The 12,955-nt window shown below is 42.4% G+C and overlaps 1 protein-coding gene across 1 annotated transcript in view; it reads left to right on the plus strand.

Annotated features, from left to right (window-relative positions):
* The window catches only part of LOC111841738 (calpain-2 catalytic subunit-like), a 20,911-nt gene continuing 7,956 nt past the window's right edge, over positions 1–12,955 (plus strand). Inside the window, exons 1-15 of the mRNA XM_023807711.1 lie at positions 1–346; positions 1,002–1,071; positions 2,517–2,635; positions 3,223–3,356; positions 3,603–3,771; positions 4,961–5,044; positions 5,124–5,209; positions 5,558–5,632; positions 6,017–6,177; positions 6,537–6,706; positions 7,454–7,465; positions 11,195–11,406; positions 11,716–11,752; positions 12,409–12,474; positions 12,668–12,725. Of these exons, the coding sequence (XP_023663479.1) occupies positions 104–346; positions 1,002–1,071; positions 2,517–2,635; positions 3,223–3,356; positions 3,603–3,771; positions 4,961–5,044; positions 5,124–5,209; positions 5,558–5,632; positions 6,017–6,177; positions 6,537–6,706; positions 7,454–7,465; positions 11,195–11,406; positions 11,716–11,752; positions 12,409–12,474; positions 12,668–12,725 (1,696 nt within the window). The 5' untranslated portion in view covers positions 1–103. The remainder of the gene's footprint in view (positions 347–1,001; positions 1,072–2,516; positions 2,636–3,222; positions 3,357–3,602; positions 3,772–4,960; positions 5,045–5,123; positions 5,210–5,557; positions 5,633–6,016; positions 6,178–6,536; positions 6,707–7,453; positions 7,466–11,194; positions 11,407–11,715; positions 11,753–12,408; positions 12,475–12,667; positions 12,726–12,955) is intronic.

Consider the following 12,955-nt stretch of genomic DNA (forward strand, 5'->3'; position numbering starts at 1 on the left):
GACACACCCATATACCTTACACAGTTCATTTCAGCGTCATTCATCGTGTTACTTTTTACAACAAAGGATACGCATCCCAGGGTCGTGAACAGAACTCACAAAAATGCTAAGTTCCGGAATCGCGGCTAAGTTGCAGCATAACCGTGACCGAGCTCAGGGCATCGGCAGCCATGAAAAAGCGGTGAAATTCCTGGAGCAAGATTTCAAGGCGCTCAGACAAGAGTGCCTGAAGAGTGGAAAGCTGTTCGAGGATGATGCTTTCCCGGCGGATCCGGCATCCCTCGGCTACAAAGAACTGGGACCGAAATCCGCGAAGGTGCGTGGCATCACCTGGAAACGTCCTAAGGTATATTATTATTACAGTACCTATTACTATTATTTAGCAGTACAGACTTACCTGTGAACTACTCAAATATATTCTTGCGTATATGTTTTAAATAATTCAACATCAAGATATGGCTTGAATTGGTCATGTAAATTTCATGTATACACAAATAAAATGTTTGAGATACACGATTCGATGGTTTGGTTGTCAAACACAGTATCCCAGAGAGTTAAATCGGATGATTTAGGAATAGGAAAACACCAGGCGAAAATGCATCTTCTAAATTACATCATATTCATTTATATTCTCCCTTCTTGCTTGGATATGTTAAGATACTCAAAGGTAACTTCATATATAAAAATAATTACCTACCATTAAATTTTTATATTGCGTGTTACTCATGCTTAGCGCTATTTTTAGGATTGCAAACCTGAACAACACAATATTGTGCCACACTAAGAAAGTAAAGTTACAGCTAGTTTTCTGGTTGCACAGGGAATAGCCTCATTACAGACGTCTACGTTTTGTAATAAATCAAATCCAATCGGTGAAAAAAATGTTTCTTTTACTGAACCTTCTCAGGACACCTTTATATGTATAAATGTGAAAAGAAATCCAAAAAAGACTAATTGACAATTATGCTTATACATATTTTATTGCCTTTTTTCTTTGTAAGGAATTATGTCCCAGTCCACAGTTCATCGTTGGCGGTGCCATCAGGACAGATATCTGCCAGGGCGAGCTGGGTTGGTCATCACTGCTATTCGCTCACTTCTTCGTCTTTGCTGAGCTAAACTTCACTCCTGCAGTTAAATGATGCCCCTTCTCTTGTTTATGAAATGGGCTGTGGCTCATAATAAATGTTTTTAAAATGCAGTGCTGGAGAGAAAGGGTGTGCGGCTCCCGTTCTGGGTTGGTCGTGCTGAATTGCAGTCTTGTGGCTGCACTTGGATCAGATTCCCCACCAGGAAGTATTTTCTAACTACTAAACTCCAGTACAAGGGCTGCAGTGTCCGAGCCTCAGGACTGTAAACACAGGTTTTAGGCAGCATAAGTTCAGTGTTCTGCATTACTGGCACTGAAAAGGAGCCTGATGTACTGTATGTTAGGCTGATCATCGTGTTCTCCCAGTGTCAGATAAGCTCTGCATTTATAAAGTGTTGTACCCCCTGGACTCAGGTCATCACAGATAAACACTGGGAAGCTAATACGCTGATCAGCTCTGAATTGTTCAACATTACTGCTGTGGTAAGACTTCAGGTTGAGAGCTGCTTAATTAATATCATTACTTAGTTGAAATAGCTTTAATCCTAGGTTGAAGATCTTTGGAACCATCGGGGTGAAGCACAATGAGATCTGTGTCTGCAGAATGATGATTGGCCCCCAGAGTGCCCTCTCCTTTGTCACTCACAGATTCAAAATGTATAACTGGCTAACAATAAGGTTGGCCCCTCTCTATGAATTATGGCACCTCTTAAGCCCTGGCAGTAGTGGTGCCCACAGAGCCACCCTTAGAAAGCTGTTGCTGTAAATAAATGTTCCGGTTCGAGAGGCTGGGGCAGAGTGAGCAGAAGGGATGTGTCCCTTTGCTAATGGATCATATTGGAGCAGAAAACTGCTGATGGAAGCTGAGCAGAAGACTCAGGGAATCACTAATACTTGTTTTTAATGGGCCGACGCAACCACCCCAGATGTGCTGTTAGTCTCCCTCCCATGGTCTAACATAAAAAGTCTTTCCAAACTCAGTAGATCCAGGATTTAAGCAAAGCTTCCACCTTCCTTCCAGCCTTTATGGTTTATATTCTAATATGTATTATTATTTTAACCCTTATAATCAGTCTAAAAATGGGTGGGAGTACAGATAATCCATTCAGTAATGTATACATTCATCCATCTACTCATTCACCCATTCATCCATCCGTTATTTCTCCATTTGGTGGCTGTGGCTCTTAGGTTTACTCTGACATGCTGGTTAATGTGAGGGTGACCAGACAGTCAGGCAGACACACACACACACACACACACACACACACAAACAGACACAGACACACACAGACAGACAAACACAGACAGACAGACAAACACAAGGACAGACATACATACACAAACACACATAAACAGAATAAAACAACATAAATCTATGTGTTTCCTTTAATAACTGGAGTACAGCATTGACACTGGCTTTTCTCAGGGGACTGCTGGCTTCTCGCCGCTATCGCCTCTTTGACTCTGAATGAGCAAGTGCTGGCTCGCGTTGTTCCACATGACCAGAGCTTCCAGGAGAACTATGCTGGAATCTTCCACTTCCAGGTAAATTAAGGACTAGTCTGAGAATCCAACTTTTCTGCATTTGGGAAACACTGTTCTTCAGAAAAATTCTGTCATAAGTATAAAAAGTCACCTTGAATGACTTCATCTGTGACGACGTTTTTTCATTCATCCATCCATGTGGTAACCACAAACCCAGCACGCAGGGGCAGATTAACTTACCTGGATGCCCAAGGCTGACATCAGCCGATTTAACTAACCCAGGGGTCTCTAACTAAAATAACCTGGAGGCTACTGGCTAGAAAGTGTAGTCCCAAGTGGGCCAATGAAGCTGTTATGGAGCTGAAAGAGAAACAAGAGAGAATAACAAGCAATGTTACATCAGTAATCCGCTAATCAGCGTGCAGGGTGTTGGCAGTAAAACTAGCCAAGTTGGTGAGGGGGACAGGGGCTATAGTCCAGGATAGGCTATGCATTAATTTGCCCCTGCCAGGAGAGGTCATGGGGGTGTCTGGAGAATAACCCTGGCAGCAAAGGCCATAAGGTTTGGCTCTGCCCTGGGTGGGGTGTCGGTTATGAGTTTTTAAAATGTATATTATCCAAAAATATTAACCATTGTGTTGCCACAGTTCTGGCAGTTTGGCGAGTGGGTGGACATGGTGATCGATGACCGGCTTCCCACCAGATACGGGGAGCTGCTGTTTGTCCACTCAGTAGAAGGATCTGAGTTCTGGAGCGCCCTGCTGGAGAAGGCCTACGCCAAGTGAGTGAGCCATGCCTGCCGATAGTATGTAAACTGTCTACTCATCTGTTTTTCCTGTTTCCTGCTTTTCAGCTGTATGCAGCTTAAACTTATTTAAAAAATACCGTAACTGTAAAACTGTATTAAAAACTATACCTACCTGAAAAGCTGTAATTAGAGAAAGTCACATCGCCATCATCCAGCCTCATGCGTTCGTATCCTTACCCACATTTACTTACACTGAGCAATGTCACCTGCTTGCTGTAGGCTGAACGGCAGTTATGAGGCTCTGTCAGGGGGGAGCACGACGGAAGGATTTGAGGACTTCACTGGGGGCGTCACTGAAATGCACGAGCTAATGAAGCCAAACCCCAACCTCTTCAAAATTATCCAGAAAGCCCTGCGCAGGGGGTCCCTCCTGGGCTGCTCCATCGACGTGCGTCAACACATCCGCACACTGACACAGCCTCTGTCTAGTTAGCCAGTCACTATCCATCAGCAGTTCAGGTTCTCTTTCTCCTTTAATGCACTGTTTCTCAACTGGGGACCACCAGACGGTGCCCATTCTTGTTCCCTCCCAGCTCCCTACGTCAGGGGTGGCCAATCTTATCCGCAAAGGGCCGGTGTGTATGCGGGTTTTCGCTGCAACTCTGTAATTAGATTACTAATTAGAGGATTGATTGGCTGAAGAGCCAACGGCCCTTTGCGGATAAGATTTGCCACCCCTGCCCTACGTGGACTCATAAGAAATAAGAACATAAGAAATTTACAAACGAGAGGGGACCATTCGGCCCATCAAGCTCGTTTGGGGAGAACTTAACTAATAGCTCACAGTTGTTAAAATCTTATCTAGCTCTGATTTAAAGGAACTCAGGGTTTTAGCTTCCACTACACTAGCAGGAAGACTATTCCATACTCTAACTATGCGCTGTGTAAAGAAGTGCTTCCTCAGATTTGTTTTAAAATGTTCTCCCGCTAATTTCCACTTATGGCCACGAGTTCTAGTATTTAAACTAATATTGAAATAGTCATTTGGCTGAACAGCATCCAGACCCGTTAGAATCTTATAGACCTGGATCATGTCCCCCTTAGTCTCCTTTGCTCAAGGCTAAACAGATTCAACTCAGCTAACCTCTCCTCATAAGACATTCCTCTAAGACCAGGAATCATTCTCGTAGCCCTCCGTTGCACCTATTCTAAGGGACTCTGGGGGTCCCAGAGGACCGGGTTGGGAAACGCTGCTTTAATATATTTTTTAATATATAGTAAACACAGTGTGTATGGTCTTGGGTATGGTGAACATTTTTCAGTGATTAAATGATATTCTCATAATCCATTCTAGCAGCTAGATTAGCTATTTAATGAACATCCTTAGATTTCTGTTGTCAAGATTTTTGTTGTCATCTAATGTGGAGTAGAGGCTTGTGGGTAGTGATGTACACTAATATACGCAGGCCTCAGTTCAACAGAATCAATTAGGTTTTATGTCTGAGTTGTTTGTAGAGGTGCAGTTGGGTGGCGTTATGAGAATGAAGTAATGATGTAACACTTATAGTGGAAACACAGTGAAATTACCTGTTTAAGAACTGAGAAGGATAATCGCAGGAAATGGGCTCTTGGTTCAGATCACAAGCTCAGCGGATTCGGAGGCCATCACGACCCAAAAGCTGGTGAAGGGCCATGCGTACTCTGTGACCGGCGCAGAGGAGGTGAGCTGCCTGTTTCACGCCTGGGTGTGGTATCACTGAGGAAGAGGAGCTCAGGTTGCTGTGTGCTGTCACTGTAAAGGTGAGCTACCAAAGAGCTACGGCGAAGCTGATCCGTATCAGGAACCCCTGGGGACAGGTTGAGTGGACAGGCGACTGGAACGACAGGTACAGCCCTGCTGTTTGACACTGCTTGCCAGAGGGATGGGATGTCATTGCCGCTGACGATATTTGGCAAATTTCCAGGAAAGGGATGAGTCTTAAACAGCAAGAGCGGCACACCTGTTGGCTTAATGCTTAAGCTGAGTTGCTGTGTTAAACATGGATTGATGGCATCACTATATTAAGAACCACTCAGGTTACATTAAATCATGAACTGTCCACTCATTCTATTTTCTACTTTTCAGAAACTGAAATGTAAGCATTTATTTGCTTTTTATGCACAGTAGAATAGGGAGGTTCATTTTGTTTAGCTTGGTGGCTGTTTATGTTCACAGTTGATCTTTTTTCTTACAGCTCCGCTCAGTGGAGTCAAATCAGCGATGAGGACAGAGTGAGGTTGACCAACCGATCTGAGGATGGAGAGTTCTGGTAAATCGAATCCTTGTTCGTCCCCTCTTCTGGGACATAGAGTACTGTCCTGGTACTGTTTTGTTCCCCAAGGTACAAACTACATTAATGTACCCCCAATGGTACAAAAATGTTCATTGTCCATTTTTGTACCTTAGAAGGAAGATTTACCTATATCTAGGGTACAATTGGCTTGAATGTACAGCCACAGTGATGAGTAATTGTACCCTTACTGGTATTTTTTTTCTGACAGTGCAATTTGTGTCATCATTTAAGATTAGAATTTAAGGTAAAATGTTCTAAAAGGGGAATAGTCAGTTAGCGCAGATAAGTGATTACCTAGCCTCTCTGTTTCTCTCACCCTACTGGGATCTACTTTTTGTTTTTTTCCCGTTTACCCTTCAGGATGTCCTTCTCCGACTTCCTGCAACACTTCTCCCGGGTAGAGATCTGCAACCTCACCCCTGATGCTCTTTCTGAGGAGGACACCAAGAAATGGAGCCTGTCCAAATTTGACGGGACCTGGCGGAGAGGCTCCACCGCTGGGGGGTGCAGAAATTATCCAAGTACCAACCCAACCCAACCCAAAAACCAGACTCAATGATTCTATGTCATTAACCAAGCAAAAGCACTTTAAAATGATGACAGTGTTTGTGGAAGGTTGGCATTTATTCACAGGAGCCGGGGTGTAGCTGGAAATTCTGGAACCCCAGACAAAATGTGACCTTGGGGCCTCCCGCTGAATAAAATTGATAATTGAATGTATTCAAGGACCCCCCCCCCCCCAAATTTGCCAGCATATCCATACCCTACAGCATTCTTGCATAAGAGCAAAAGCTGTTTGCCAATTTTTTTTTGCTTGTTTGGACGAACCTTGACATCCCAGAAGTATTTAGAAAAAATGCACCATTACTCTTCTTTGCAGACACCTTCTGGACAAACCCACAGTTTAAGATTAAGCTGGAAGAAGAGGACGATGACCCTGACGATGAGGAGGTCGGCTGCAGCTTTGTGGTGGGCCTGATGCAGAAGAACCGACGCCGCCTGAGAAGGATGGGGGAGGACACGCTCACCATCGGCTTCGCCATCTACGAGGTGAGCAAGGAGGGGTTCCCATGAAGCCAACAGGCATGTTTTCTAGTAGATGTGTTGTAGGTTTATGGCTGTGTTTTAAGTACTGTTAGTGCCTTTGGAGACAGACACAGGGTTACCAGTTATGTGGCTGATGCCAGGAGGTTTGGACCAAAAGACAACATAAAAAAGTTTGTTTATTTAGTTAGCAAATGCTTTTGTTTAAAGTGACATGCAAGTGAGCCAGACAGCACACTATAAGCATAGAGCTGTCAAGGAGCCAACTAGCTAGACTGACCTTCCAGTGAACAACCAGTAACAAGTGCAAGCTGGAGCAAAAGCTGTACAATGTAGCAAAAACCTAAAAGGAGAGTCATTCAAATGAAAGACAAGAGCACATTGGAGTATCAAAGATAATCAAGAGACCAGCCAACGGATCACAGGTGAAGATAGAGCAGGTCAGAGGGCTGGTCTCTTTATTACAGTTAAAAGGTGTGGCTGAATCTTCTATATCATGTAGTGCAGTGTTTCTCAACCCAGTCCTCAGCAAACCCCAGCCAGTCCACGTTTTTGCTCCCTCCCAGCTCCCAGCCAATCAGGAACACCGAATAGCTGGTACAGGCTCGCTGGGAGCTGAGAGGAAGCAAAAACGTGGACTGGCTGGGGTTCGCTGAGGACTGGGTTGAGAAACACTGATGTAGTGTTACCTTCCCAAAATTTTTAGTGATGGTGTTGAACTCAACATGCTTCCTTGTTTTCTGTCATCTACAGGTCCCTCTGGAGGTATGTGTCAGAAGGAGTGGAATTATGGTTATGTACAGAACTTTGTGTTTGTGTTGTTAATGTCTGGGTGTCTTCATTAATTTTGACTGTCTCATAATCCATCACTGCCCCATGTGATCAGAAATTAGCAGAGATCAAATATTGCAGGGGTGGCCAATCTTATCGATAAAGCGCATGTCTTATCCACAGTGTATGCAGGTTTTTGGAATAACCTTTAGGTCAGCTGTTCACACCCAGGTGTGAGGAATTTTCAGCCAATCAATCCTCTAATTAGTAATATAATTAGGGAGTTGCAGTGAAAACTTGCACACACACCGGCCTTTTGGATAAGATTGGCCACCCCTAAAACCAGAAATACTAAAGATTTGGGAAGCTTGTTGCACCAGAACAGGGAAGGCAATTTGTTAATTACCTGGATTAAAGCAATTAGTATCCTTACCGATATCTGGAAAGAAATCATTAAACATTTATGATAATCAGTATTGCAGGGTAGGTTTAGGGTGACTTGATAATCCATTTCAGGGTGGACACTTTGAGCTATTTCAGGTTTTACAAACTACTTTAAAACTGAAAGACTCCTGTCCTTGGCTAAATAGTTCAGTTAAGAACATAAGAACTATACAAACGAGAGGAGGCCATTCGGCCCATCGAGCTCGCTTGGGGAGAACTTAACTAATAGCTCAGAGTTGTTAAAATCTTATCTAGCTCTGATTTAAATGAACCCAAGGATTCAGCTTGCAGTACGTTGTCAGGAAGACTATTCCATACTCTGACTACACGCTGTGTAAAGAAGTGCTTCCTTAAATCCAGTTTGAAATGTTCTCCCACTAATTTCCACCTATGGCCACGAGTTCTTGTATTTGAACTAATGCTGAAGTAACTATTCGGTTGAACAGCATCCAAACCTGTTAGAATCTTATAGACCTGGATCATGTCCCCCCTCAGTCTCCTTTGCCTGAGGATGAACAGATTTAGCTCAACTAACCTTTCCTCGTTTGACATTCCTCTAAGACCCGGAATCATTCTTGTGGCCCTACGCTGCACCCTTCTAAGGCCGCAATGTCCTTTTTAAGATATGGTGACCAAACCTGCACACAATATTCTAGGTGAGGTCTCACCAAGGAATTGTATAATCTTAGCATTACCTCCCTTGACTTAAACTCCACACACCTGGAGATATACCCCAACATCCTATTGGCCTTTTTTATTGCTTCCCCGCACTGGCGAGAATGAGACATGGAAGCATCAACATACACACCAAGGTCTTTCTCATAATCAGCTACCTTTATTTCCTTTATGGCAAACAGCTTTATTACCTTTATTTCAGTAGGTCCCATAAAATACCTGTACTTTAGTGCTTTGACTGGTTTCCTTGCTTGAAAGACTTATCCAGCTCTTTCACATTAACAATAGAGAGATGTGAATCAGGAGACTGAAAAATCAGCAAACAGCAAGATCTCAGTGCTTAAATGAAACCCAGGTCCTTTTAATTTACCTCCCTAACATGGATGATCTGGGCCGGTATGCATAAAACTTCCTAATAATGGGCCTCATTCACCAACCGTTCTTACGAACAAATTTGTTCTTAAACCCCACGTACGCACTTTTTTTTACAAGGATTCTGACATTCACCAATGTTTTCTTATCTGAATTTGTTCTTAGCTAAGAACAGAATCTACGCACACTCAAGACCATTCGTACGCACATTTCAGTAATGATAGTTTGTTCAAAATAATCGGTTATAGCAGTTTTGTTCATTCTACAGTTGATAAAATGATAGTATTTGAATAATTTATAAAAGTAAAATGTAAAAAATAATTTTAAAGTGTAAAAATTATTTTCATGGTAGTAACCGCGATCATGCAAATTTTAAATAGGTCTGTTTCTGCGCATTGGCCTTGCCATCAAAATGGCATTTCTGTTACTTCTTGAAGAGCTTGCCAATCGTGCTCTGAGAAGGGAACGCAAGTTATTTAGATGTATTTGGCACACAGCGTTCACAGAGAAGGTGATATCTTTCCATGCGTCAGCTTTCTTGGGGGCTTTATATCCACTTTTTACGCTACTAAATAACGTGTCTATTTGCATTTACCTCCTGTACAGTATAATCCAGTCATAACGGATTTCTGGGGACCTGGCAAAACAGTCCATTATATCCAAAGTCCATTATATCCAGAGTTGCTGTATGCCCAGAACACAACTACAGGACACCATTTACTCATGCCACACCCCAGCAGACACACTTGTGGTATAGATTATTATATTGTACATGTAGTAATCCAACTTTACCTGATCATATGCGTGACTATTAATAATCCCGACTCCGTATCTGCGCTGGATATCACTGGCATGCCATGGGCCTTGTCGGCGGAGCTGCATGTCTGTTATAACCGAACAAAACTATGGCTAAAAGTGGCACGCGCTTTCAGTTACGAAGACGTGGGATTCACCATTCTTAAGAACAAAGGTGCAAACAATTCTGCTACTTAAGAACACATCATGAATCCGACATAGGTTGTTCTTAACAAATTTTGTAGGAACATATTTAAGAGAATTCTTAAGAAAATATTGGTGAATGGAGAATGGTCGTACACTTGAAAAAAAAATCTTAGCAAAAAGTAGGACCTAAGAGCATTGTATAAAGCTGGTAAAAGTAACTTTTAGCAAAGTCTAAGCCCAATTCCTATTAGTGACATTAAACCATTAATGTAGAGCTTTATACAACATACCTTTCTGTGATCATACCTTTAATTGGTTGTACGAAAATCTACCTAGCACATCACCAATCAATTTCCACTAAAAGATGCACATGTTGTATAAATTATGTGTCAAACGCAAAACTCATAGCAAGACATTGGATTCTAAAAGAAAACCAAACTGGACGACAAACAAAATGGTTCTTTTTGCACAGTTGGTGCTTTAATGGAAGGAGGTAGTGCTAGGAAAGTTTGGCCCAGCTGTTACAAGCACAGACAAAAAAGCTTAGGAGGCTATTGCAAGCTCCGTAAATGCTGCATCACCTAGGACAAGGCGTTCAACAGAGGAATGTGAAAAAAAGGTGATATAATGTTTTATCGACCTCGCGAAAGGAAATCACAGTTTATAAAGGTGTCATTACTTATATTGCTACAGGTTTGTGTCATTACTTAAATTGCTCTTATGACCCTCGCTATAATAGATGATGATGATAATAATAATAATTATTATTATATTTTTCCAGTTGCCAAAAACATAGCATCATTATCACCTTCAGTTCAAATGTAGGTGCATTTTAGGTGACGTAGGAGATTGTATCTGGTTCCTAATTAGGTTGGTAACAAAAAGAATGCCCTCATGATTAAGCCTGTACCTTTTTATCAATTCATTATTGTCGTACGTCTACCGGACGTCCTTTCTTCGACGGAAAGTGCGCGGTCTCTGTCTGGGTGCGCGTAGTGCAGCTGCCGTCATTCAACTCCTAACTGGCTTAGGAGTCCTCTCCAGCTCTCTTAAAAAATTTAGGAGCTGAGACCAAGTCTTAACACTTAAGAATGTTTATGCATGCCACTTATTCTTAAGTCTGGGAGTAGGAGCAAAATCGCATCACTCTTAGAATTGTGACGCATTTAAGAGTGAAATTTTACTCTGAGAAGTTTTATGCATACCAGTCCTGGTCTCTCTAGGCAAGTTATAGTCTAATGTGGGTGTAAAGACATGTCCTTTCTGACACACTCTGGTTCCCCTTTCCAGTTTGTGGGCCAAAGGAAAGTGCCCCTGAACCGGAACTTCTTCATGCAGCATGAGTCCAAGGCTCGCTCTGAAACTTTCATCAATCTGCGGGAGGTGTGCAGTCGCTTCTGTCTGCCCCCTGGGGAGTATCTTATTGTACCCTCCACCTTCGAGCCCCACCTGAACGGGGACTTCTGCCTGCGCATCTTCTCCGAGAAGCAGACTGAGTTTCAGTAAGGGACCCTGTTCAAAGATAGACTTTTAAAGACACAGGAAAGAATCTAACTGTATTGTCACTGAGCTACGTGAAGTAGATGTTATACGCTAAGAATTATTATTTTCAGAGAGCAGCTTGTTACACCAGTGCAAACCGTAACATGTTCTGGACACAATAGCTATAGCTTTTGAACCTTTGTCTATAAGTCATATTTGAGTCTTTGCATCATCAGTTTTGAAGGACGATAAGGAAAGAAAGGGGTGTGATCAACCGGCAGATGAAGTGCTGGGCTCCTTTAAGAGCCTGTGTGCCCTTTCTGTTTCAGAGAAATGGACAATCCCGTTGAGTCAAACGTGGGAGAGGTAAAGACAACGTGCTTGCAGCTCATGTTGCAAAAGTATTTTCAGTTCTGCTGTTTTCTGATTATTCTTTGTAGTACTTTTATAGCCACTGGATTTAAATGTGGGTGCCATAGGCAGCCACACAAAAAAGGAATTGGTTGTGACATTTGTGCGATCGGTTTTCTATTGCTTATTTGCACACATCAATGACATCATGTCACCGTATGGGTTAGTAAACCTTGTCGGAGTGGGTGCCCTAGTTCTAGTCTGAGAGCCGGGCAGGCCACCACTCGGAAGTACCAGACGGGGAGGGGGCCAGGCTGGGCTGACCTTAAGTCACCCCATCGAAAGCCTGAGGTAGGGTGGTTGGGCAAATCTATCAAATAGCACCTCTTTGTACAGTACTGATGCAACTGGTGAAATTAGATTTAACTTTAAAATGATTTATCTGTATCGTTCCAAATATCTTCATAAAAATTACAGGTGTTTTTTTTTTTTGGCATGGGGGGGCGAAGGGGGGTTGCCCAGGGAGCTATACAAGCTAAAACCACCACTGTTTATACAAATTACTTTTATAGAGCATACAGAACTACATCATGTCTGTCTTCTCAGTGGAGTCCTGTAATTACCAACAGCCTTCAGTGAGTTCAATGTGACTTCCTTCATTGTGGTTACAGATGGAAATAACTGAAGAGAAGATTGATAGTACATTTAAAAATCTATTTGGGAAATTGGCTGGATCTGTGAGTACCTTAATTTTAATAGTCATATATTCGGAAAAAATGTTGAGAGATGCTAAAATAAGGACCTTTTGTGATAGTTTAAGATGGATTATATCAGTATTTCAATGAATCTAGTAGCTTAAGCTTGAGGAGCTTAATGTAGTAATTTTGTTCATAAGGACTTTAATATTCATGCTGTTCCCTTATGTTACAGGACTGTGAAATCTCTGCCTTTGAACTAAGGAGAATTTTGAATAGAGTGGTGTCCAATCGTGAGTAGCCGTCTGTATTCCTCAAAGTGCCACATTCATGTGACTCTCCCACTTTAAATCCCTTTTCTTAGAACAGATAGTCTTCAGGAGTGTGAACTATGAACAGTCAAATGCTCTTGTTTAGTAATAGCAATATTGCATCGGATTACCAAGAACATTCCAAAAACTATTGTGGCCATAGACTACATGTGTACAGTGACTGATATTTTTGTTTCCTCCTAACATTAAGC

The sequence above is a fragment of the Paramormyrops kingsleyae genome, chromosome 20, assembly GCF_048594095.1.
Source record: "Paramormyrops kingsleyae isolate MSU_618 chromosome 20, PKINGS_0.4, whole genome shotgun sequence".
In the NCBI taxonomy this organism is placed as follows: Eukaryota; Metazoa; Chordata; class Actinopteri; order Osteoglossiformes; family Mormyridae; genus Paramormyrops; species Paramormyrops kingsleyae.